The 25,000-nt window shown below is 36.8% G+C and overlaps 1 protein-coding gene across 3 annotated transcripts in view; it reads left to right on the top strand.

The window, feature by feature from the left end:
* The window catches only part of LOC145297770 (uncharacterized), a 576,130-nt gene that overhangs the window by 412 nt on the left and 550,718 nt on the right, over positions 1 to 25,000 (top strand). For all 3 annotated transcript variants that reach the window (XM_080144014.1, XM_080144016.1, XM_080144015.1), the window contains exon 1: positions 1 to 26. This exon is cut by the window's left edge and continues 412 nt beyond it. In XM_080144014.1, the coding sequence (XP_080000140.1) occupies positions 1 to 26 (26 nt within the window). The remainder of the gene's footprint in view (positions 27 to 25,000) is intronic.

The raw sequence follows: 25,000 nt of genomic DNA on the forward strand, positions 1-25,000 counted from the left end.
CAGGATTAACTAAAGCCGGCAACAATGTAAGTATATTTTTCAATGTATTTTCGAAATTTTTGTTCATTTTTCTCGATACATTCCAGAATTCTTTCTGAGCGTCTCAACTTTTAAAATGTAGTGCTTCTACAGAATTTGAACAGAACGAAATCTGAAACCTATGTTAGGGTGCTTGTACAGTTTACGGATCGTACTGAAATATTAACATCATATATATATATATATATATATATATATATATATATATATATTACTAAAAATTATGCGCACGAGGACCTTTCTTCTTTTTTCAATTTTTAAGGGGGGTGTGTGTGTGTGGGGGGGGTAATTCTTATCCAATATTAGCACGTGTCGCCGTCCTTCCTGTCCAGTTCGTATTAAAACTTCGCTCAAATCTTTCCCCCGCTACAGTTGATAACAGTATGAAAAACGGGGTTCACGCCTAATTTATATTTAGGTAAGGGAATAATAATAATAATAATAATAATAATAATAATAATAAACTTGGCTTTCAAAAATTATACAAAAAAATAAGATTAATTAATACATTGGTTTTAAATTTCTAATAAAAAATAAGAATGTTTAATAATATTTTGTCCAATTAAAAAAAATAATAATAGCAAAAAAACAAAAACAACAAGTGAGTCCACAGTGGACGAGGCATAAAAAAAATTGCCTTAGTTCAGCATTTGCCCCCTCCCCCGCATATAGCCCCAAAAGTTCCCAGGGGACGCCAAATCCTGGTGAAAATGAACAAACGGTGTAGTTTTAGGCCTTAAATTTGAGTTCTGCACCATGCAAAAAAAAAAAAAAAAAAGAAATTACTAAGACTATCACCCCCTCCCGATTTAGCCCCAAAAGTCTCCAAGACCTTAACATATTTAAATTTGAGTTCAGCACCATGCAAAACTTCTAAATAGACATACACAGAAAATTTTTGGACAAATATGGTAAAATAGCCCCCCCCCCCAAATGGAGTGTTTTTATTAGCCCTAAAAGAGCCCCTGGGACACACCCAAGAGTTATCACGAAGTATAGACAAACAAAATTATATGGAAATCAGTTAGTTACAACTTTTCAGAAAGTTTTATAAAAATGCAAGGCATCAATTTTTTTAATAAGCACAAAAGTGTCAGTTTTAGCCATTTTAACCCGAAAAGCACCCCTAGGGGTGCAATCGGAGGTTTCCGGGAAAATCCGTTCTGTTAGTTTTTTTTACTCATATCATGTTTAATGATTGTGCAAAATTAAAAAAAAATTCCAAGTCGTAGTTATTAAGAAAAGTGCGGACAGACGAAAGGACAAACGGACAAGGGTGAATTTACAGGTCCACCCTCCTTTTTTTTGGGGGGGGGGAGATAATAAAAATAAAAAACGAAGTAAGAAGAGACTTCATTACGTACCACAGGAATAGTAACTTAAAAATATTACGATTTATTCGAAGTATATGCTTAATAGTAGGATTAAATAAAGCCAGAAACAATAGAGGTACATTTTGAATACATTTTCACAATTTTTGTTAATTTTTCGCAAGACGTTTTTAAATGTGTTTACAGTTTTCATATCCCGGAATCATGATAACTTTCAAAGATAGTTTTCTTAGCGTCCAAACTTTTGATTCTTTTTTTTTTTCTTTGAGTTTCGAAATAGATACCGCATCGTTTATACTTATATATATATATATATATTTTTTTTTTGATTTTAAAATGTAAATTCTAGTTCTTATGCATGCACCGTGTTGAAAACTTAACGCTACTTTATTTAGAAACCCATTCTAAACATAAGGATGAACATTCTGTACTTATACCTAACAACTTCATAATCAAAAGATACCGGAAAATTTGAATTTAACTTGAAAATACCCTTTCTGCAGAATCACCTAGATTATTATCAATTAAAACGTCTCGCACACCATTAATAAAAACAAACAACTAAAATAATGAAATGTATTATTGATTTCAAACCAATTATTAATTAACTATAATACCTTCACATTCCCGCCTTATAGTCTTCCTAATCTCTATCAGATAAAAAGAACGTTGCCTGTCTGTGTTCGTTCCCTATGGACTCGAAAACGGCTGAACCGATTTTTATGAAATTTCACACGAAAGTATCTTATGTGCCTGGCAGTGTTCTTAGATAAATTATGTATCGGAATGTCTTTGATAAGTATCGATAATCGAAATAATCCGATGAAAGGAGAAACAGGTAATTTTGACCAAAGTTAACACCTTACACAGCCTAACATCACAAATACATTTGAGAAGTTTTATTACCGCACAAGCTAAAAGGCGCAACACTGTACCAATGTGATACGCATATACACCGATTAAAAATGAAAAATAAACTTAGATTAATGTACAAAATGTTTAATGATTTTTACAATTTGGACCCATTTTTGACGTCTTAAAAACTATTTTAACCCGCTAAAGACTCATAAAAAACGGGCCGTAAAAATCCAATCATTCGAGGTTCCTAGCGTGGTTCTGCGACTTTTAGTTTCGGAGGAGATAGAATTTGAAAATATGGAGATCGACAGACCGACAGAGAGACAGACCGACATATAGCGTTTTATATATTAGATTTTAAATTTCCAAATTTTGAAACGAGAATAATTCTTTCATTTTTTTCTCCATTTTACTTCAGTGGTGTAAGTTCTCAGTAATCAAAGGGCCCCCTCTCCTGTTGCTAACACTTGCTCTCTGTACGAGATACGTAGATATTCGAATATTTAAAACAGACAGTTTGCTGCTCACCCAAAGGCACCCGCAAGGCAGTGGAGATATTTGTCAATATCTGGTGAAAATTTGAAAGTATTTCCAATTTTAGCGAAAATAACGGAGAGGCGCTTCGTAAAACTGAATTTCACATGAAAACAATGGTATCAACGTATTCCTCGTATTTTTAAGATGATTATATCCAAAAATTACGAAAATCGATAAAGTAGAAATTAATTTATTGAAGAAAATAAAATAGAATTTGATGAAAACGATCGTAAGACACAGGAGAGTTCAAAAGGGAGGTAATTTTTCGTTTTGATTTAAACAAGATGGCGGCAATTTTTCACTTGCTAACACTATTAAGGTTGTTTTGTTTAATAATTCAGTAATATTCAGGCAATTTCTGCTGCGTAATTTGGAAGCTTTTGCTTTTTACTTATATTCATTCCTCACAAAGCATATCGCCACTTGGACGTAAGGGGCTACTATTTGGGGGCCATGTTTAGAAAAGATTAACAAGATATTTGTTTATGTTACATTAAAACTTCTGCATATCAGTACAGCCAGAGAAGCAGGCAGCAGGCAGCAGGAAGGGAATTCCAAAGTTTAGCTGTTCGAGGGAAGAAACTATTAGAATAGAAAGCTTTCTGGCATTTAGGGTAATCAACAGTGAAGGGGCGAGAACTTATTGCTAAGCGGGTTTGTCGGGGATATGTACGTTGAGGGGGCACAAGTGCAACGAGTTCATCAGAACACATTCCATTAAAATATTTGTTAAGCAGACACAGTGATGCAACATCGCGGCGATGAGGCAGGGGCAGGAGTTTGATAAAGTGAGACCGATTAGATTGACAATTCTTTTTTGGACTTTATCTAAGAGGGAGAGACTAGCGGTAGATACACCATCCCAAATGTGACAACAATACTTCATACATGGGCGAATGGTGGCCTTATAGAGGTACAAGATACTTTCAGACATTAGTAGTTTTCTAGCATGGTAAAGAGAACCTGCCTTTATGAATGGTGCAAAGCGGGTATTGAAGCACAAGCTACCATTGTAACTTATTAGAATTGACAAAATAAAATCAATTGCAACCATTTTTTTTTTTTTTTTTAATCTGAAAACTCTATTTATCGACTACAAAATCTCGTCCAAATTAAAATTTTTTTTTGTTTCATTACATGTTCACCCCAAACAAGGCACATTGCCACTTTGGTGTAGAGGGCTACTATCAGGGGCAACAACTACTGGGGTACTATGTAGGGATTTGGGCAGCAAGATGTCGGTTCACGTTGCACTTGAACTTCTGCACGTCAGTACAGTTGGGGAAGCAGGGACCTGGAATGGAATTCCAAAGTCTAGCGGTTCTGAGGAAGAAACTACTGGAGTAGAAAGATCTTTTACATATAGGGATCACTACTGTGTGGGGGTGGGATTTAGCTGGCTGTCGGGTTGTCGAAGGTGTTCACGTCGTGGGGCACAAGTGCTGCAGTTCGTCAGAGCATTCACCATTAAAATACTTGTAGAACAGGCAGAGGGGTGCAACATTTCGTCGATGGGACAGAGGCTGAAGCTCAGATGCCAGTTTAGGGCCTATCAGGTTTGCGACTCTCTTTTGAACCTTGTCAAGGAGCGAGAGACTAGCAGCAGATGCACCAGCCCAAATACATGGGCGAATGGTGGCCTTATAGATGCATAGGATACTTTAGGGTGTTAGTAGTTTTCTAGCACGGTAGAGAGAGCCCACCTTCCTTGCAGTGGTCCTGGCAATGCCTTCAATGTAATTGTTCCAACTCATGTTTCCTGTGAACGTTAGGCCAAGGAGTTTGAAAGATGTACTCTCAGATAAAGAGTCGTTGGCCATTTCTATAGGTGGTAGAGAAGGTTTCTTGTAATTATCGAAGGAAACTATTCTACAGAAAGAATTCTGTAGAAGCGTCAACGGAGATCCTCATTGTAGTAACGGTTGTGTAAAATGAAAGCGACACCCTTAAATGAATCTTCATTTTTAAATTTTCACTTTTTACGAAGAATCAAAGTTTTCCTTTACCCCTCAAATATTGACTTCGTAAATAAGCTAAATATATTAATTTTTCTCGACCCAAATTGACAAGTTAACTGTGTTATGATATATCTTTCATGTGGTCCTGCCGTATTGCAGGAGCAAAATTAGGGACGAAGTTAGCTTGGAGGGATCTAGTCTTCCACCGATAGGAGGGCACTCTTGATTAATGAATACTTACTATGATCAGACCCTTCAGTATTCTCCGGTACAGACATGTCAGTGATAAACCAATGCTCCTCGAAGAAGGAGGTAATGATAGGGTGGATGATCTGAATCATACCTCCCCCTTCCATCAAAGGATTACTAAACTGCAGAGCATTGCCACTGTCGACCAAGAGAAGAGTCTATCAAGCATTGGCCAATGAGGGTTGAATGGAGAGGTATTACACAACACACGGAAAATATTGTTGCTAAAAAAAGTAAAAGTGAGCAAATCAGTTATCAACTAGCTGGGTGAGTGAAACCCGACGATGAGGGTTGAGGATATGTGTTGCATGGAGAGAAATGATATGAAAATGATGCGATGGATTTGTGATGTGAGTTTAAAACAGGCTTGAACCTGTTGAGGTCAACGAAAGATTAAATCTGAACAGTGTGAATGTGTGCGTGTGTGTGTGTGTGTGTGTGCGTGTGTGTGTGTGTATGCTGAACAGGAGACTTTGATGATATAGGCACATTGAAAGAATGGATAAGAGTTTTGGCGTTACTGGCGTCACTATAAGATCTACCTTGGAGGACGTCGTGCCCCCGTCTGTGCCGCTGAGTTCATGTCGCCGATAGGGCAGCTTGCTGCCCCTATTCATAGGCCGGTCTACGAATCGGGTCACCGCACACACAACGACTTCTGTGTGAAAACAGTCTCTAGTCAGGGATCAATGTAGGTCCGAGCCTGGGCCGAGGGGTAGGCCCCACCAGGAAGGGGCTGTCTTTGCCTGCTGTCTAATGCCGTCTGACGACTGCCAGCCTCTGATCGGTGTCAGCGAGCGGGGCAGTGAGGAATCTCAATCGTAGAATAAAAATATAATAAACTACGACAGGACATCGTCGAAACTGGCCCATGAAAAACAAGTAATAATAGCAAGTTCAGTTCACGAGGCAAAGAAAATCTGGTATCAAGCGATAAGAATGGATTTTAGAGAAGAATAAAAATCAAGTCAGAGAGAGATTAGGTTGGAAGCGAATTTTTAATATCCCTCAAATGCCTGCCAAGTTATCCCTTCGCCTCAAAGCTAACAGTCTTGACTATTATTGAGATTACCTTTTATACAACACGCCGTTGCCTCAGTCGTGAAGGAGACCAAGAATCGGAAAGAACTTCAACTCGTTTTTTCTTTGTAACAACGACATTTATTTTATCATTGTTACGTGATCATCTTCTCGAACGTATTCATGCCTCCTACGTGGTCTCTAACGTGATCGTCATCTTTCTACTTTTTATAGTCTTTATTTTCCTTTACCGGTGACATCATTTCATATTCATTTGCGTATAGCCGTTCGCGCTATTTTACGGTTCTACGGAGGAATACTGATAGGGCTGCACAGGCATTTTTTACAGGTCAGTGTGCTCTTCCTGTAGGGCAATGGCTTTACAAATCCCACTTCTCGTCCTTTGTGACCTGTCATCCCGCTGATAAATATCGTAAAACGGATGTTATTATTGTTATTATTTTTTTTTTCTAAAGTCGAAACAATAAAAGTGAAAAATAGTAATTAAAAAAAAAAGTATCAAACTAAATTCTGCACAGTGGGTGCGGAGTGTATAAGATTAAAACCAAACAAAATGCAAGTAGAATTGTTCTTTTTTTCTTTTCTTTTTTTCTTTTTTTTTTTTGCTTTGAAAAATAAAACAAAAAAAAAAACAAGTCTCAACGCGAGCAGTGACTCCAACCAAACATATTAACCCTCATCCCAGAATGATTTAAAATGATTTCATTCTTTTCAATTTTAACGTCTCTAATGTAATAATAATTACTGTGGCTCTGTTTCAGTATTGATATTGTACTAGCGGGGCCTGTGGAAATTCTACAGCCGCATCTTTCATGTGTAATATATTGCTGAGCATTCTATAGACGTTCATCGTGAATGGAGACCCCGTAATATTATTGTAGCCTTTTGTTAAAACCGTAAAAGTATTTATCTAAGTAATCTGGTTAATGTAGTGTCAGAATATATCTGGTTATTACGGTTTATATCTAATGTCCTTATAGGGGTCTGTGACATATTTCCATTGTATGGACACCCGGTGCAAACAGAAACCCCACAATATCATCATACCATCTTTAGACAGAACAGATACTACTCTTGGATCCTAGCTATAAGACCAAGAAGGTATATTTTAGTTTCATGTACGACCTAAAAGCAACATTATTATTATTATTATTATTATTATTATTATTATTATTATTATTATTATTATTATTATTATTATTATTATTATTTTATTTTACCTTATTTTTACATTGCGTCCGCGTTGATCGGGAGATCCTATTTATGAAAAAAGGAGGATAGAAAGTGATAACATACTGCGAACAGTAAATTTGCGTATTTATATTCTAATAATGTAATATTCGTGGTATGTTATCACTAGGGATAGGACAACAGCATATTCTTTTCATCGTTTTGATTCTCGAGTGTGTATCCGTTGATATCGTGTATGCTTTTATATAGAGTGATGTGGTTCTCGGTTGATTAACTGTGTCGGATATATACTCGAGAGTCAAAACAATGAAAAGAATATGCTGTTATCATAGCCCTAGTTATCACCTATCTTCCTTTTTATTAAATAGGATCTCCCGATCGAGTAATTTATCATCTGGAAACTGTGACACACGTACGTACATTAGTACGTTAAAAGCAGTACGGTATTAATATATAAACTAGCGGGACATGTGGAAATTCCACAGAGGACTCCTTCATATCTTAAGTAAGACACTTTATCAAATCTCAACATTAACGTACTGTACACGCAATAACACTTATCCCCGAGTGGTTTCCGGGCCTTGATAATTGATGACCACCTTGTAAAAAAAAAAATATATATATAAAAAATTGACCTCTGTGGTCTCTACCAAATTACTCAGACAATTTCTGGTCTAAACATTTGAAATTTTACATAAAGGGTATTCAGAGATAGGGCAAGCTTTTTAATCGGTTTGAGTCGAAAATTTGAGCTACTAATATATAAATGTATTTATGTTTGCATGTCTGCCTAAGATTTTCGACAGAGGCGACGAATTTCACAAGATCAGTATCGTTTTGAAGCTCGGCCCTTCAGACGACAAATACCGAAAAATTTGCTAAAAACATTAATTTCTTCAACTGGGCACTTTTCTACAGGAAGAGGTCCCTTTTTTCACCGATATTTTCGAAAGTCATCCCCTCTTTTCGATTGTCTAGCCTTAATTTAAACCTACGTCACTTCCGGTTTGGTGGTGGCCGTAACAGCAAAGACGTCACGTTTTCCCCCCATTCTTTTCCTCTTTCACGTTATGGGTTCGAGCCTGCCTTCCTACTACCACTTTTTTTTTCTAAATACACACCTCCAAACACCCGGGCACCCATGCTAGTATATTCTTCTTCTATATATATAAAAGCCAAAATGTGTGTGATCATTTTATATATGTCTCGCAAAGGCTTTTTTTCGCCAACGCTCCCGGGGGGGGGGTTACTATCGCTTAGAACTGTTTATATACCCCCTAGATAATAATATCTAGGATTTGGGAACGTGGGTCACCTCTAGATTTATTTACGTTGATTTTTACAAAATTATTGCTATTTCAGTCCGTCTTGTGTTCGTTTAGCTTTTCGGATAAAAAGCGAAACTAATTCAAAGCTAAGGATGGGTTCCTGGCAATCGCACCGGGAAACGTCCAGAAGCAATCAGCTTTGATCAATGTGGAGCCAAACTGCTTATATCAGACAATTGCTATTCAATCTGGACAATGGGTTCCCTCCTCCCCAACATCTTGGGGAATTGGGTAAACTTCTATTTGACCTCATTAATGAGATCAAATAGAAGCAGCAGAGTTAACTTTTATTGCGGTCATGTGTCAATTCTGTTTTTAATAGTTAAATAAATTCAAACATGTTTCCGTCAGTATTTCGCGGTGGCCCAATGGTTAACGTCGCACTTTAATTTCCAACTTTGCCTCAAGGGTTCGGGTTCTCATACTTACCTACCAAAACTTTTTTTTATTTTTACCCTCTCCCCCTCCGGAGTTTTGATTTACCAAAAACCACACACACCTCTAAAACACCCGGAAAACGCGGGTACCCCCCGCTGGTATAATATAAAGGGAAAAATGGGCGCGAGCATTTGTATATGTCCACGAAAGGCTTTTGGCATTGGGATTCTCACATCATTTAGATTCCACGACAGTTTTTTGCATGCTTCCCAATTCATAATATCTCGCATTCGCAAACGGACATATCTATCCTTTTTTGATCGAGTTACACAAAATTCCTACCGTGCCGTCGTTTACAGTGTTTGTTTGCCTTTTTTGTATAAATAAAGCGAAACTATTGGAACGCAACTGCCTGGCCTTCGGGCTGGGTAGTATCTGTTCTGTAATTGGTCCTTGGTCAATGTAGGGAGAAAACCCGTCTTACTGAGACAATTACTATTTATTTAGTTACTGTAAGAGTACCCCACTTGGAGGGAGCTGGTTTTCCTCCACATTAAAAACAACCCTGTGTTTAATTTGCTTTTGTTGGAGGTTAAAACGCAACGCCATTTCTGCAAGTCATCTATTGCCAACTTTAAATTTGAACGCTCTGGACTTCCGGTCGCGTCATGGAGTAGCGGTAAGACGTCAGATTTTCTTTCATTTTCTTTTCCACCTTCGCGTCACGGGTTCGAGCCTCCCTTCCTACTACCACTTTTTTTTTTTGCTCAACACGCACCTCCAAACACCCGGGCAACGCCAGGCACCCAGGCTAGTATAATAATAATAAATACGAAATCTGCATTAATCAAAATATCATATTTAAGCGTATTATACGGTCGGGCAATGCCGGACGGCCTGCTAGTTAATTAATAAAATGAAGTGTCCGTTTTTACATATTTATTATGATAAAGTCGTATACCAGTATGTTTGTTTGTTTGTTCACAATTCTGTTAATATATACAAAACATACTGTTTCATAAAATTTTCATATTGAAAACGGAGATTTATTCCAACATGATTTCTATATATACTATTTATCCAAAAGGAAATCTACATTAAAGAAGTTACCTCATTTACATATTACGTTAAAGAAAATCTATCTAATAATTAGCTCTGTTATTAAGAATTATTAATAATAGGATTGTTTAATTGTTCTGTTAAGTAATATTTTTTAAAGTTGATTTATTTAATTGATTCTTAATTTAATTTATATTTGATTAATTATTTTCAATATTTGCTGAAGCCGAGATTAGTTGTACTTAAAAACGGAAGTAAGCTTTATTTATTTAAACTATGAAAGTTATTTCCCTGCTTATTTTTTTTAGAGATAAAGATGGTTTATGCTTCCATAAATTTAACATGTAGTACACTTTCAGCAAAATTGTAACAGCATTAAAAAGTTAAGTTAAGAAGTTAAGATATTTGGCGTATCTTAAATAGTATGTGACTAAACCCTCCGCCCGGCAATATGTTTCGATCTGGCAACTCCAGGTATATACAGCTATCCATAATATAAATCGCACCTATCTGTTTAAATGTATGTATGTATGTATGTATGTATGTATGTATGTATTTCTGCCTAAAACTTTCTACAAAGGCGGCGGATTTTCACGAGATTGGAATCGTTTTGTAGGTCGACCTTTCGGATGACAAATATCGAAAAATGGCCCCAAAACATTAATTCCTTGATCCTTCACTGGGCACTTTTCTACAAGGAAGTGCCGTATTTTTCGCCGATATTTTCGAAAGTCATCCCCTCTTTTCGATTGACAAGCTTAATTTAAACCTTCGCCACTTCCGGTTTGACGATGAACGCATAATTTTTTTTTCACGTATTTTTCCTCCTTTACGATACGGATTCGAGCCTGCTGCCTAGTACCACTTTTTTATTTTTATTTATTTATTTTTATTTTGCTCAACACACACCTCCAAACACCCGGGCAACGCCGGGAACCCAGTATAGTATTAAATAAAATCAAAAGAAAGAAAAGTTGATGTTAAAAAAAGTAAAAATAAAACAAACGAATAAAAAACAATTTAATTCAGTGAATGTTCCTTTAATGTTTTACGTTGTTAAATTTCGTTAATTTAATGTAAAATGGTTCGTTGAGAATAATACAAATTCTAGATTATCTCCCCCTTTTTCGCTGCTAGAACTCTTCGGAAACTGAAAACAAATAATTATCAGTCCATTTAAAATGCACAGCTGTCAAAATTTGTAGATAAAACGAGTTCTTTTCCCGCCGTGTTTACAAAATGTTTATTTGTTTTGGTCGAGTAAATACTTTATTTAAACATCGTTTCATTTGTAGAGGAAACCAGTTTGTTTATGTTGCTATGTGGACCTGTTTCAATAAGAGACATCGCAGGATGCAAAAGCAACGGATGTTTATTCCACATGACATTAATTATTGAAAAAAATAACCCCAAAAAACTCGTAACTCGTGTTCAGTTGTTGTTCTGAAAATTTTTTGTGCGTCCGAGGATGACAATGTCAATGCGGATGATGTTTATAATACATTGCAAGAAAACATTAACAATAAAAACTCGTCTTTCTACAATTAATATCAATAGTTTACCCTTTCTTTTTTTATTATTTCTGTTTCTTTATCTTTCTTTGTCTTTTTTCTCTCTTCCTCTCTCTCTCTCTCTCTCTCTCTCTCTCTGTCTTTTTTCTCTCTCTGTGTCTTTTTCTCGTTTTCCCTCTCTTTTTCCCTCTCTTTTTTTCTCTCTCTCTTTTCTCCCTCTCTCTGCATTCTCTCTCTCTCTCTTCTTTCTCTCTGTCTGTCTTTTCTCTCTCTGTCTTTTCTCGCTCTCTGTCTTTTCTCTCTGTGTGTCTTTTCTCTCTCTCTCTCTGTCTTTTCTCTCTGTGTGTGTCTTTTCTCTCTCTCTCTCTTTCTCTCTGTGTGTCTTTTTTTCGTTTTCCCTCTCTTTTTCCCTCTCTTTTTCTCTCTCTCTTTTCTCCCTCTCTCTGCATTCTCTCTCTCTCTCTTCTTTCTCTCTGTCTGTCTTTTCTCTCTGTGTGTCTTTTCTCTCTCTCTCTCTCTCTGTGTCTTTTCTCTCTCTCTGTGTCTTTTCTCTCTCTCTGTCTTTTCTCTCTCTCTCTTTTCTCTCTCTGTCTTTTTTTCTCTCTCTGTCTTTTTTTCTCTCTGTCTTTTTTTCTCTCTTTGTCTTTTTCTCCGTCTCTCTCTTTTTCTCTTCTTCTCTTTCTCTTTTTCTCCGTCTCTCTCTAACCAAAAGTCACAGAAAGCAAGTCCTGAACTATAGAGAAGGTGAGTAACCATCTTGGTCAAATAGTCTGTAACAAGGATGGAGTTGTGGACTGGCGCATTCGCGCAAATCTTCCGCATCTTCAGTTCCTCGCGAATAATTACGTGTACAGTCCCACACTGACATCAAACTGTGCAATTATTCTATATAAAAATACGACTGTCCTTATCCATCTTTATTTCGCCAGTCAACTCTGGTGTTCTGAATTCCTTATTCCTTCTACACTACTTATCATCCCTCACAGACTCTTTGCCTTCCTTGAATCCTTATGCCACTCAAAAACTGATGCTTCATTCATACAAGATGTACCAAAAGTAGTTTGGAGTATTCTACACGTTTCTGTGTCAGTTTTTCAAGTTTAAAACAATTTTATCGCATATCGTTATTCTAAAGTGTCCTTGCGTCCGGAATGCATTTTTAAAATTCGCCAGCTGTGAGAATCAGGCTTTAGTAGAGTGTATTCCGTTTCCTGCTGCAGCTGTTCATTTGAATCTGAAATCATAAAAAAAATTGGTCAGCCATCTCATAAGATGTATAGCAATAACATACTGAATTTTCAAGAGTCTAAGACGATTTTAAATGCTTGTACAAAAAAGTCTGGAATTTATTTAGGGCACGGCGTAAGTCTTGCTTAAGGAACCCTAAGGATTTGTACTTTAGACGAGATCCATTTTAGAAAGAATTTTTCTCATCCTGAATTTCTGTTTTCGATGTATTGCCAACCAGTAAAGCTACCCAGCGTTTCTTTGAATATGAGTAAAAAAAAAAAAAAAAAAAAAAAAAATTAAGCGTTACAAAATGTGTGTAAGATTGTTCTATCTCCCCCCCCCCCGCACACGTTACTTCTAAAAACGCCCTTCTCTTTGAATAAGAAGTCGATTTTGTTGGCAACCACACAAAAACACACAATAAGGCGGGGGGGGGGATGCCGTAAACAATTAAAGGAAACATTTTCTTGGAACGGATCTTACTAATAAAATGTTGTGAGGTAAATAAACAATTCATTTTTAATATTTTTTTTTTCTTTTCAAATAAATTTCCGAACGTTGTTGTAAATATGGTGCTATTTCAACAACAGTTGGATGGTGGTGATGGGGATGGTTGGTTGGTTGTTTTGTTTTACGGCATATCAACCCTTTTCAGGTTATTTAATGCCGAATCTGGTGATTCTGAAGAACGATTTTTTTTAAATATGGTGCTATTTCAACAACAGTTGGAGGGTGGTGATGGGGATGGTTGGTTGGTTGTTTTGTTTTACGGCATATCAACCCTTTTCAGGTTATTTAATGTCGAATCTGGTGATTCTGAAGAACGATTTTTTTAAGTCGTATTCTATTTAACCCATAGTTGGGACCCTAACAGGTGCTACCACTCCGGGTCAGAATGGACCTGGGAGCAATGGCAATTAAAGGGTGGCTCCACACTCCCCAAGGCCTGCAAGCTGGGGCTTCACCATCGGATATAGTTTAAGGTCATATCCAGGACCTTGATGGGGATGAATATGAATTCGTACGCAAGACGTGTCAAAAGTAATGCCTCCTATTTTTATTTTACCCGAATGGATCCGAGGGGATTGCAAATTGCATTGGTTTGATGACTGAACTTATAACTTCATAACCTGAAAGTTTCATCTCTCTGTTGCAGATATTGGTAGTGTGAGATTCGAAGAAAGACCCTTGGAGGAAGTTGTCGGTTCGGTTCTGTCGGCAACCCTTAAACACGAAAACCTTCCGCAAACAATAAAAAAATATTGGAACAAAGATGTGTATTAATAATCCAGAGAAAATGTTGGGAAGAAAAGACAAATTGAGGAGTTTGACTGGTGCTAAATTTTAGGGAATTTTGAAGTTAAACATGGATTGTCGACTAGCAGGAATACTCCGAATTTATTTCTGAATGCAGGCAACAAGATGGAAGCATTAACAATGTGTAACGTCGTTCTTTCAGGCTCTCACTAACACACGTTTCTTTTATTAGGTTGACAAGAAGGTTCTTGCGGGATTTTTAATTTTGATTACAAATGATGTATTTTAAAATAAGTTTTCGCTATAATACCTTTACTTAAAAAGCTTTTTTTTTACGCTATATTGTATTACTGCTAACTTTTGTCAGCACAGATGATTGCCACAAGACAGAGTATACAGTAGACCGCAGGTTTTTACATCAGAGTTACCTTCTCCTAGATGCATGTCTTAACGAAGGCTGGGGGGGTGCATCTCTCTCAGTGAATTAATACGCCCTCAGATACCAACCTGGACATTTCTACGGTTCGGCATTGTACATAATGCGCATAGCCTTCCCAAATAGTCACCCATTTGGTACTGGCCAGGCTTAATGTTTCTTAACTTCAGTGATCTGGCGAATCACGGCACAATCACGTTGATACACACACATACACATACCTCCACTGGATCATCTGCAAAAAATTAAGCATCCAATGTAGCAGCAACTCCTGGGAACATCAACCTGAAAGAACAGTTGGAAATGACTTATATACCATACATTACGCCCATGTACTCCCTACAGCCACCTACCTTGAAAATGCTGCTGTGAAACCTGACATAGTTATATGGAATAAGTCAGAGAGAGTTGCAACCTTGGTTGAAGTGAGTGTCCCTAATGATGGAGGTCTGAACAGAGCTGAAAGGGAGAAACAGACCAAATATCAAGGTCTCGTGTATGACATGGAAAGAAACTGGAATCTTAAGGAGATATCAATCATACCAGTTATTATAGGTGCCACAGGGCTTATGAAGAAGAACCTGAAGTCCTACCTAACTAATATTCCTGGTGAACCAAGTGCAAAAGAGATCCAGACAATTGCACTTAAGGGAACAACGAGGATACTAAAAAGAGCTCTCGGTTGGTTTCAATAAAAATCAGGGCAATGTTGGCAGCTGGTTTAGCTGCCCCATACCAAGCGTTACAATCTTCAAAGGAAGAAAATGAATAAAAAATTACACACACACACACACACACACACACACACACACACACACACACACACACACACACACACATACACACACGTAATATATATCTGCTATTCGGCAATTGTCGGTTGAGAGCATAGATAATACTTAATGGAATTTGGCACCGGGAATCTGTCTCCATACCGCCTAATGTTGAACAATATTACTAGCAAACCGATTTGTTATCAAACATTGTACGACTGTAGCTTAAGATTTCGTTGTGACAAATAGTCCCTACTTGTTATTCTATTATGGGAAATACACCTTCAGTGGGTAGGTGCGCTGCCGGGATGGATGTCTATGTCAATTGCTATGCCAGTCCCTTTTTTGATTATATGGTTTTGAAATATATTATCGCAAGTACGCACGGCCTCACAGTTATTGAGATGCCGTCACTTCAGCAAATATATAGTTGTACCTTTCGGAAAGGTATTTAGTAGTTGTGTGAATACATTATATAAAAGATAAAACTTCTTCTCCCTCTCCTTTTCTTTTTTTTTGTTTGAAGGTGTCTCTATCTTAGTGTATGACTCTCTTTCTCCTTCTCTTCGCGCCTTTCCCTCGCTTCTCTTTTCTATTTCTTTCTCTCTCTCTCTCTCTCTCTTGCTTCGCTTTTCTCTCTCTCTCTCTCTCTCTCTCTTGCTTCGCTTTTCTATTTCTCTTTCTCATGCGCTTTGTTTTTCTCTTTCTATATCTCTCGCTCTGCGTTTTTCTTTCTTTCTTTCTTTCTTTCTCTCTTTCTCTCTCTCTCTCTCTCTCGCTTCGTGCTTTCTCTCTCTCGTTTATTCTGTCTCTGATTCTCTCGCTTTTCTCTCTTTATTCTAACCGCTTCTTTCTCTTCTGTGCGTGTGTGCATTTATTAACTTGAGAGTTAGATTCAAATATCACTTCTATTCACGCTATAAGAAAAACAATGCTCGTTAATATACTCAGTTGTAAGTATGCGAAGCACCTCACAAAGCTAATCTAATTTGAATATTTATTTCCAAAACAAACTCTCATTAATTAACTATTCATTTTTATTCTGCTTTCTTAAGTAGCAAGGCTATCCGACATTGTCTCGGAAAAACAAACGTATCTCTCTCTCTCTCTTTACCTCTCTCTCTTTCCCTCCCTCTCTTTCCCTCTCTCTCTTTCTCTCTCTCTTTCCCTCTCTCTCTTTCTCTCTCTCTTTCTCTCTTTCTCTCTTTCTCTCTCTCTTTCCCTATCTCTCCCTTTCTCTCTCTTTCCCTCCCTACCATCTTTCTTTTTTCACCTAGCCACTTCCTCTCTTTGGACACATACTTACATAGCACAAGTCAGCGTAAGAAAAATAACTTAAAAAAACAGTGCTTCCCTTTTACATGATAACATTTAAAGATTTGTCTACGTCTTAATAACATTAAATGAGATAAATGACCATAATAATAATGATTTATATTTATTTTTAGATATTATACATCCGGATATACGCAGATTAAAAATATCCACTTTGTGTGTGTTTCTTTTATATTTTTCAAATTTTAGTTGGGCATACAAATGAAAATGCACCCACCTCTCAACTTCGAAAATTGAAATACAAACGGTCCTAATGATAACAATATAATGTAGTGATCCTTTTCCTATTTCATAAACAAAGATAACTTTCTATACAAATCTGCTTCGACATATGTGTCATGTATGTGTCATATATACAGCACAATCACATTGACACACCGGTTCCCGCCAGATCAACGAAGTTAAACAACGATGAGCCTGCCCAGTACCAGACGAGTTACCATTTGGGAAGACTAGCCGCTGTATGAACCGTGCCGAACCATAAGAAATTTTCATGTTGGTATCTGGAGGCGCATTAATTTACTAAGAAAGACGCATCCCTAGTCTTATTAAAGACATGCATCTAGGAGAAGTTAACTCTCACGTCGGCAACAGGACGTTGGATGAGCGTGGAAGAGGATGAATCTCTAGCAGATCAACGAATTTATGATATTAAGAGTTATGTTATTCGACTGCAGCTATGCGGATGATCTAAAGACAACGGATAAGTATATATATATATATATATATATATATATATATATATATATATATATATATATAATGTGTGTTTTTTAGTTGTTAGATGTCTGAGTGTATATATGTGTGTGTGTTTTCTAGTGGTTAGATATATGAGTATATATATGTGTGTGTTTTTTAGTGCTTAGATATATGAGTGTATATATGTGTGTGTTTTTAGTGGTTAGATGTAGGAGTGTATATATATGTGTGTTTTTAGTGGTTAGATGTCAGAGTGTATATATGTGTGCGTTTTCTAGTGGTTAGATATATGAGTATATATATGTGTGTTTTTTTTAGTGGTTAGATATATGAGTATATATATATGTGTGCGTTTTTTAGTTGTTAGATGTCTGAGTTTATATATGTGTGTGTGTTTTTAGTGGTTAGATGTATGAGTGTATATATGTGTGTGCATGTCTTCTAGTGGTTAGATTGTATGAGAATGTATATACGCTTGTATATACGTGTCACAGTTATCTATATGGCGTTTGTATATACGCGTGTTCGCATATGATCGTCTAGTGTTTTGATCGTTTAATCTAGAATTATTTGTGTGTGTATATAATTTAACTACAGTTCATGATACGATAAATAATATACATAAATACCTTCAAAACACAAAAGACGAATAACACGTCTTTAGAGTTTCAACATCTTGCCAATAGGAAACATATCTGGTCTATCTTTGGTCATCTTTGAAGAGTAGCTGCAATGAAAATTTTCCCCAAGAAATTACAGAGCCTCTGGTTTTATTACCGGCTACTTTTTATTCCAGAATGTTTTTCCCTTTTGGAAAGTTACGACGCTGATTCTGATTATCTCCATTTCTTAGCTCCTCTATTTGGAGCTATCGCGATCTGAAAACTGTCTCTGCCCCTCTCTTGACTCCGACTGTGTCTGCTTCTTCTGACTTTTCTGTTGTTTATGTTATCTCTTATATAGCCATCAGTCGACATTCTTGGAATTGTAAATGCTAGATCGTATATTCTTTTCTATTTTGTATTGCACAAATCACAACTCCTGACCTGGAATGTAAACAGTTCCGGCTATTTTTATGGGACGCAAGAATGTAGATCAAAATCCATCTGGAATGTGCATGTGTACACCCCTCTACTTTCAAATGTGCCTCACCACGTCTCTATATCCAACATAAATATTAAAAATATCCAACATATGTTCTTGAAGAAAATGTATTCGTTATCGTGTAATAATTTTTACATTTCATCTGAAAATAATCAACCATACATGAAATCGGAGGAATTTGCACTCTCACAATCAGAGCTACTACTCAAGATCACCGGGAAGTTTGCTTCCTCGGGTGCACATATCTTTGTAGCACCGTTATTTCCTTTATTTCGATCTTACTATTGTCTGTTAATACGAAAGTCTTCCTTCACTTACACTTTCGTTTTGGGGGCGTTTTCATTGGATATTCCAAAAAATTCTAAAAAATTCCTTTTCCTCCTTAATTGACGGGATATCAGATTGGTAAACAGCGGGATTATTTTTTTACATAAACAACCATGTTTGTTTTCTCGTTTAAATTTTGTTATTTTTATGCATTTTATATTACACTAGCGGGGGTACCCGGCGTTGCTCGGGTGTGGTGAGTTGTGTGTGTATGTGTGTGTGGGGTAAATCAAAACAAAATGGAAAATAAAGAGTAAGCGAATGTAATAACCCTGTTTTAAATGTTATGAATAAAAAACAGCGAACGTGATGCAAAATAAAAAATAAGCGAACGATGTTAAAACTTCTTTAAAAATTGGAAAAACAAAAACATAAAAAAACAGCGAACGTGATAGAAAAAAGAACGAAAAACTGGCATAAATAACCCTGTTTCAATATTAAAACTTAAAAAAAAACTTACATCTCGGTTCGAACGTGCAATCTAAAGATAACGAGGCAGCTCCCTTACCGACTGGTCTATGATCGCGTCAGCAAGTTTGGGTCCTTTTTTTATATTTAAACTAATTAAAAAACGAACGTTTTTTTTGCGCGTGCGTGTTTGGCAAAATTTTCATGAAGGAAGGATTTTTTGCTATCTCTTCCTGTAGAAAAGTGCGCAGTTGAGGGTGAAGGAATTAATGTTTTTAGCCAATTTTTTGATATTTTTCGTCCGAAGGGTCGAGCTTCAAAACGGTACCAATCCTGTGAAAATCCGTCACCTTTGTCGAAAGTTTTTTCGACACACACACACACACACACACACACACACACACACACACACACACACACACACACACACACACACACACACATTTTGCCTATGTGTATTTTCGGGCAACTTTGGTTAACTCTTTTATTTACCTCAAGCAAGGAACAGTGCTACTAAAACGTTAAATACTTAGAAATTATGGGATAGATTTACAGGTCGTTCTAGGTGGAGAGTTGTGCAACGAGATTTTTGTTTATATTACATTTAAATTTCTGCATGTTCGTACAGTCGAGGGGACAAGAATAGAATTCTAAAGGTAAGCGGTTAGAAAAAAAAGCTAATGGAATAGAAAGCTTTTGGGGACCTCTACTTTGCAAGGATAGGAGTTCAAAGCTTTATTTTTTTTTTCTCGTAACTAGCGATTTACTAGAACTTACTGATATTTCGCTTAATTGTATAGTGTAACTCGGATATAAGAGACCCTAATATACACCCCGCATATAAGAGAGATTTTCTGTGGTCCAAAATTAGAGCCTGTGTTAATGTACAGTGTAATCCGGATATAAGAACCTTGGATATAAGTGTAACCCGGATATAAGAGAGGTATAGACCCAGAAAAGTATCTTATATCCGGGTTATACGGTAGTATTTAAGTTCAAAGCAAACAGATAACTGTTATACGACCATCATCGGAGATTTCGACTAAACCGACGCAAAGGCAGATTCTTTATCTGCGCATCGGCTCCCTGGAATCGACTGCCGCTTGAGGTTGTCACACCACCAACAATGTGTCTTTCTTCTTCATGCGTGTATGTATTCATCACGTTGGCAGTGAAATTAAAATACTACTTTTTTATTCATGATTTTAACAGCTCCTAAGTGTTAAAATGTTTTTGATTAATAATGAGTGTATGAGCCCAATGATTTCGACGATCTTATTTATAACTACGGTTAGGACAATCAACCAATGAGAAGCCTCCAACCTTATCATAAAAATATCGAATTTTGGATTAAAGTCAGTCTGCTGTCAACATCCGTCTTGAAACGACTGAATCGTAACTGATTTGATTCTTCGCCGCCATCTTTGTTATTAAGAATTACTTAACACTCGAGAGCGTGACTCCATTGATTTTTCGCCGATTTGATTTACTACCGCCATCTTTGTTTAACATAATGTCTCAGCACTTAACACTGAGCATATAAATGGACATTAACCGCCCCTTTATATCCACTGTGCTTTCACAATGTCTGTTTTTTTTTTGTGTGTGTGTACAATTCACTGAATTATTTCTGGAAATAAAATTCCATTTTGAAAAAAAAAGAAAGAAAAATCATCACAAAATTTATCTTACTCGTGCAAAATACGACCGCAAATTCGCAATTATATCTTTCGGTCGCCCACACTAAGAATCGAACCTTTGAAAAATACAATTGCGAAGAGCCACTATCCAGTCATCGTTAACGGAACAAGTACACGCTACCATCGTGAAGTGAATAAAGCCTTCCATTCGAAATTCCGTCCAGATTCCCGAGTTCGACAAGATACACCTAAAGAAGGTCAGAAGTTACATCGACCGAAACGTTGTGAAAATGACACTCAAGATGAGAAGAGTAGTTCGACGAATCCAAATAATACGAAGGGATGTGTGTATTACATATTTTCCGATGCGCTTTTACCCGTGGGTGTGTGTGTGCGAAGTAGGACAGACTACATTATTTTAGGGTAAGTTAACTTAAAAGTAAAAATTCAGAAACAGAAGTGTCTACTAATATATATATATTTTACTTGGGCGAGTAATAATAAAATATGTACAACAAAAACTCGGGGATCATGAAAAGTTATTGAGAAGATAACTAAACACGACTTACTTATACACCAAACGCTATCGAAAGATGTGCTAGCTAAGATACAATAATAGTTGCTTCTTTTGTGTCGTTACTCTAAGAAAGTATCAGAGCTCTCGCCGCCTCTACTTCAACCAATGTTTTACCCACACTGCACGTTACAAGCTGTTCCACCTTAAACGCCTAGTCATGCATATGCCGCCATGGCCAAATACGACATCGATATATCGACGGAGTGTATCTGGGATAAATGCGAACAAATCCCTAAGTCATCTACATATTTCTGCTTCCTGATATTGCATTCTGATGTGATAAATTTTGGGTAATTAAATTATCTGAAAAATCAATGATTTTTTATGATTTTTATTTTTTTATCATTTTTATTTTTTTATTATTTTTATATTTTTATGATTTTTTTTATCATTTTTATTTTTTTAATGATTTTTATCCTTATACTAATATAGGGTCCCCCCCCCAAAAAAAAAAACCCAGAGGACATTCAATTGTTTTCTGAACATTTTACAGTCAACGGAGAAAAAAAAAAGGCCAAAGACCCTAGTGTTTTGATGTGATGTTTTGAATATAATAAACTAGTTAGGACCAACGTTTCATTTCATTCGGACAAAACACTAAGAAACGGGGCCTAACTAGAGTTGGGGCCCGTTTTTTTTTTTGGGGGGGGAGCACCCTGTATACGTAGTATTCTAGAAGTTTTAGACGTCTTTTGATATTTATCAGTTTCTTGCAGCTGGTGGGCTAACTGTAGGTGGTAAGGCTGTTAGCAATATAGTTCTTGTAGTTTGCTGATGCTACCAGATTAGGCTGTCTGAAGATATTGGTTTCCTGAAACGAAATGCACTTACCATTGATGCTTTTTTGTTTGTTTTTCTACTTCCTTTTGCAAAACTTAATTATATTCTGCAAAAACCAAAACCAAAAACAACCCACCTTTCCCTCTTTTTCCTTCTTTCAATTTTCCCTTTCTCGTTCTATCTTCCCCACTTCCTGACTGGTTTCCTAACTTAAAATGTATCAAATATTATCCCTTTTCTCTCTCCAATTGCAACTCATGTTCCGCAGGGCGGGGAACAAAAACAATAAAAATCCACTATAAAGCAACCAAACCAAACACTACAACCTAACGATTGAAGATACAAAGAAATTGAAGAATAAAAACCTTCTACAAAATAATTGCATGCAACATGAATACTATTTCCAAAATAACTGGATTCGCCATTAAATAACTCGAAAAGGGTTGATATGCCGTAAAACCAAACAACCAGACCAAACTAAACCTTATAGTTTCAAATATATTTGCATTTATAGAATCTAAGAATGGCATTGCTAATTGCTCAAAACTTGGCGCATGTTAGAAATCTGATTTGTGATATCAGTACTCTTCAAATGAACTTTCTTCGCATGAATATGTAACATAGCCTGGACGGCTATATGTATATACCAAGCTGTGTGCGAAATGACGTCACGGTAAAGAAAAAGAAGACTATAAAAAGGATCATGTTAGAGACTAGGATGACGTTCAAGAGTGCGTTCGAGAAGATGATCACGTTAGAGACGTGAAGGACGATTACGTGAGAGACGTTACGGTCGTAAGAAGAAGTTACGCGTGGCGGGAGAATGAGGAAATGAAAGTCGTTGTACAACAACAAAACAAAGCAAGTTGAAGTTATTTCCTATTCTGTGTCCACTTTGCGACTGAGGCTATAACGTGTTGTGGGTAACGTTACAAATATACAGAGTGCTTCAGAAGTTTTGCGCACAGTATCAGTCAACTGTTGAATTTCTCGTTTCTTTTTTTACATTTCAGCGTTTTGGTTATATACACCCATCTGATCTCGCTAGAGGATTATTTATTCCATGCATATTTAATCTTTTTCACAAACATTTTAAATCAAAATGACTTTTATGTTGTATATATAGGAGGTTCCATAAGATTTTGACACAGTGTCATGCAGTTGTTGAATTTCTCATTTCTTCTTTTGCATTCCCGCGTTTTTGTTATATCCAATTATCTGACCTCGCTAGACGATTATTTATTCCGTCTATGTTTAAAATCTTCCACAGACATCTAACATGTAATTTAAATAATGAATCGTCGATATTACTTCGCGCTACCTGATCAGACTGTCTGAAGATACTCGCTTCCTGACTTGAAATTTATCATACATTGATGTTATCGTGTAACAGGGCGCGGACGCGCATATGACAGCTGTACGCAAATGACCGAGTCCTGTGCGAGATGATGTCACGGCAACGAAAAAGGTTATCAAAAGAAGAACGCATGCGCAGACTGAGGATCATCGTTCAGGAGGATAGATAGATGTATAGGCCGAGAGCGACAGTTTAGAACAAGCGACAAGACCATATTCGAGAAAATGCCCGGAAATAAATATTGTTTCAATGGGAAAAGCGTTTTTCCTTCTTCTTGTTTCTTGCGACTGAGTCTACGACGTGTTGGGTCTTTTCATGTTAACACGCGTGTAACGATGCAATTGGTTTTATCATGTCCCTTTGCAAAACTCAATTATGTTCTACAAAGTCAGAACAAAGACAACAATTTCCTTCTACAAAACAACCATACCAAACACCGTTGATAAATGTACACAATAGAAAGCATAACTTTTTTCAAAAATAAATATGCCGAAAAAGGGTTGATATGCCGTAAAATAAAACAACCGAACAAACAAAGAAACACGTGTATAAATATTTGCATTTACAACTTGAAGCATAAAAACGGTTTGGTAAATTTTTACGACGTGCCCCAGCATATTATAAACATCCCAACCTCCCCATGTTAAGAACGGCTTTCAGAATAAACACACCTAACCTCGAACGTAGGGAGGTTGGGGAGGTGTTTATTCCGAAAGCCGTTCTTGTTGGAGGTGTTTATACTACGCTGGGGCAGGTCGTAAAAATACCAACGATGTTTTCAGATTACTGAATTCAGTATCAAATAACACAAAAAGGGGTTGATATTCCGTAAAACAAAACAACCGAATCAAACTCCACGATTTGAAGATTTAAAAAATTTAAGACATAAAAACATTTTTCGATATGACTAGATTCAGTATGAAATAACCCGAAAAGGGTTGATATACAATAAAACTAAATAACCAAACGTGGATATTACATGGAATTCCATCCAAAATGAGACCGCTATTTGAGATCTGTATCGTTGTCAGATTGAGGCACCAAACGTGACTCTATGTGTCATGGCAGTTACTGAAGGTTATATCCTGGTTGACTCCGCCATGAATGTAGTCAGTCAGCTGCTATAAAGACAGCATGCGTTCGGACTCTTTGCCGTGTTTAAATCAATATCTCTATATCGACCGCATTCCTGCTTTATATTCCGGTTAACATACGCCTTCTCCGATTGCAACTCCCATTTTCGTTGTCGATGTTTAGAAAAGACAAATTCTCACCGTTTTCTGTTCATCCCGCTATTATCGAACCATTTCAGATATTTATTTAATGAGGCTAAAAGAAATGCCCAGCGACAACACGTTGTTACTCGTCAGTATTTAAATTGGCTCAAGTCGAAACATATCGCCACCACACGGTTACAGTATTGTCACTACGTTAGGTATATAAGATGCATTTTAGATGACCTATTTATTTTGTTACTAAGGGTGTAACCTCTTATCAAGGCCTGGAGGCCATTCGAGGATAAGAGTTTATGAGTCTAAGGTGGCCAGTGTGACAACAACATAATGATCGTTGGTGGTGGGAATTGGGTGGAATTTGT

Source organism: Euprymna scolopes, chromosome 18 (genome assembly GCF_053919585.1).
Source record: "Euprymna scolopes isolate OS-2025 chromosome 18, ASM5391958v1, whole genome shotgun sequence".
Classification (NCBI taxonomy): Eukaryota; Metazoa; Mollusca; class Cephalopoda; order Sepiida; family Sepiolidae; genus Euprymna; species Euprymna scolopes.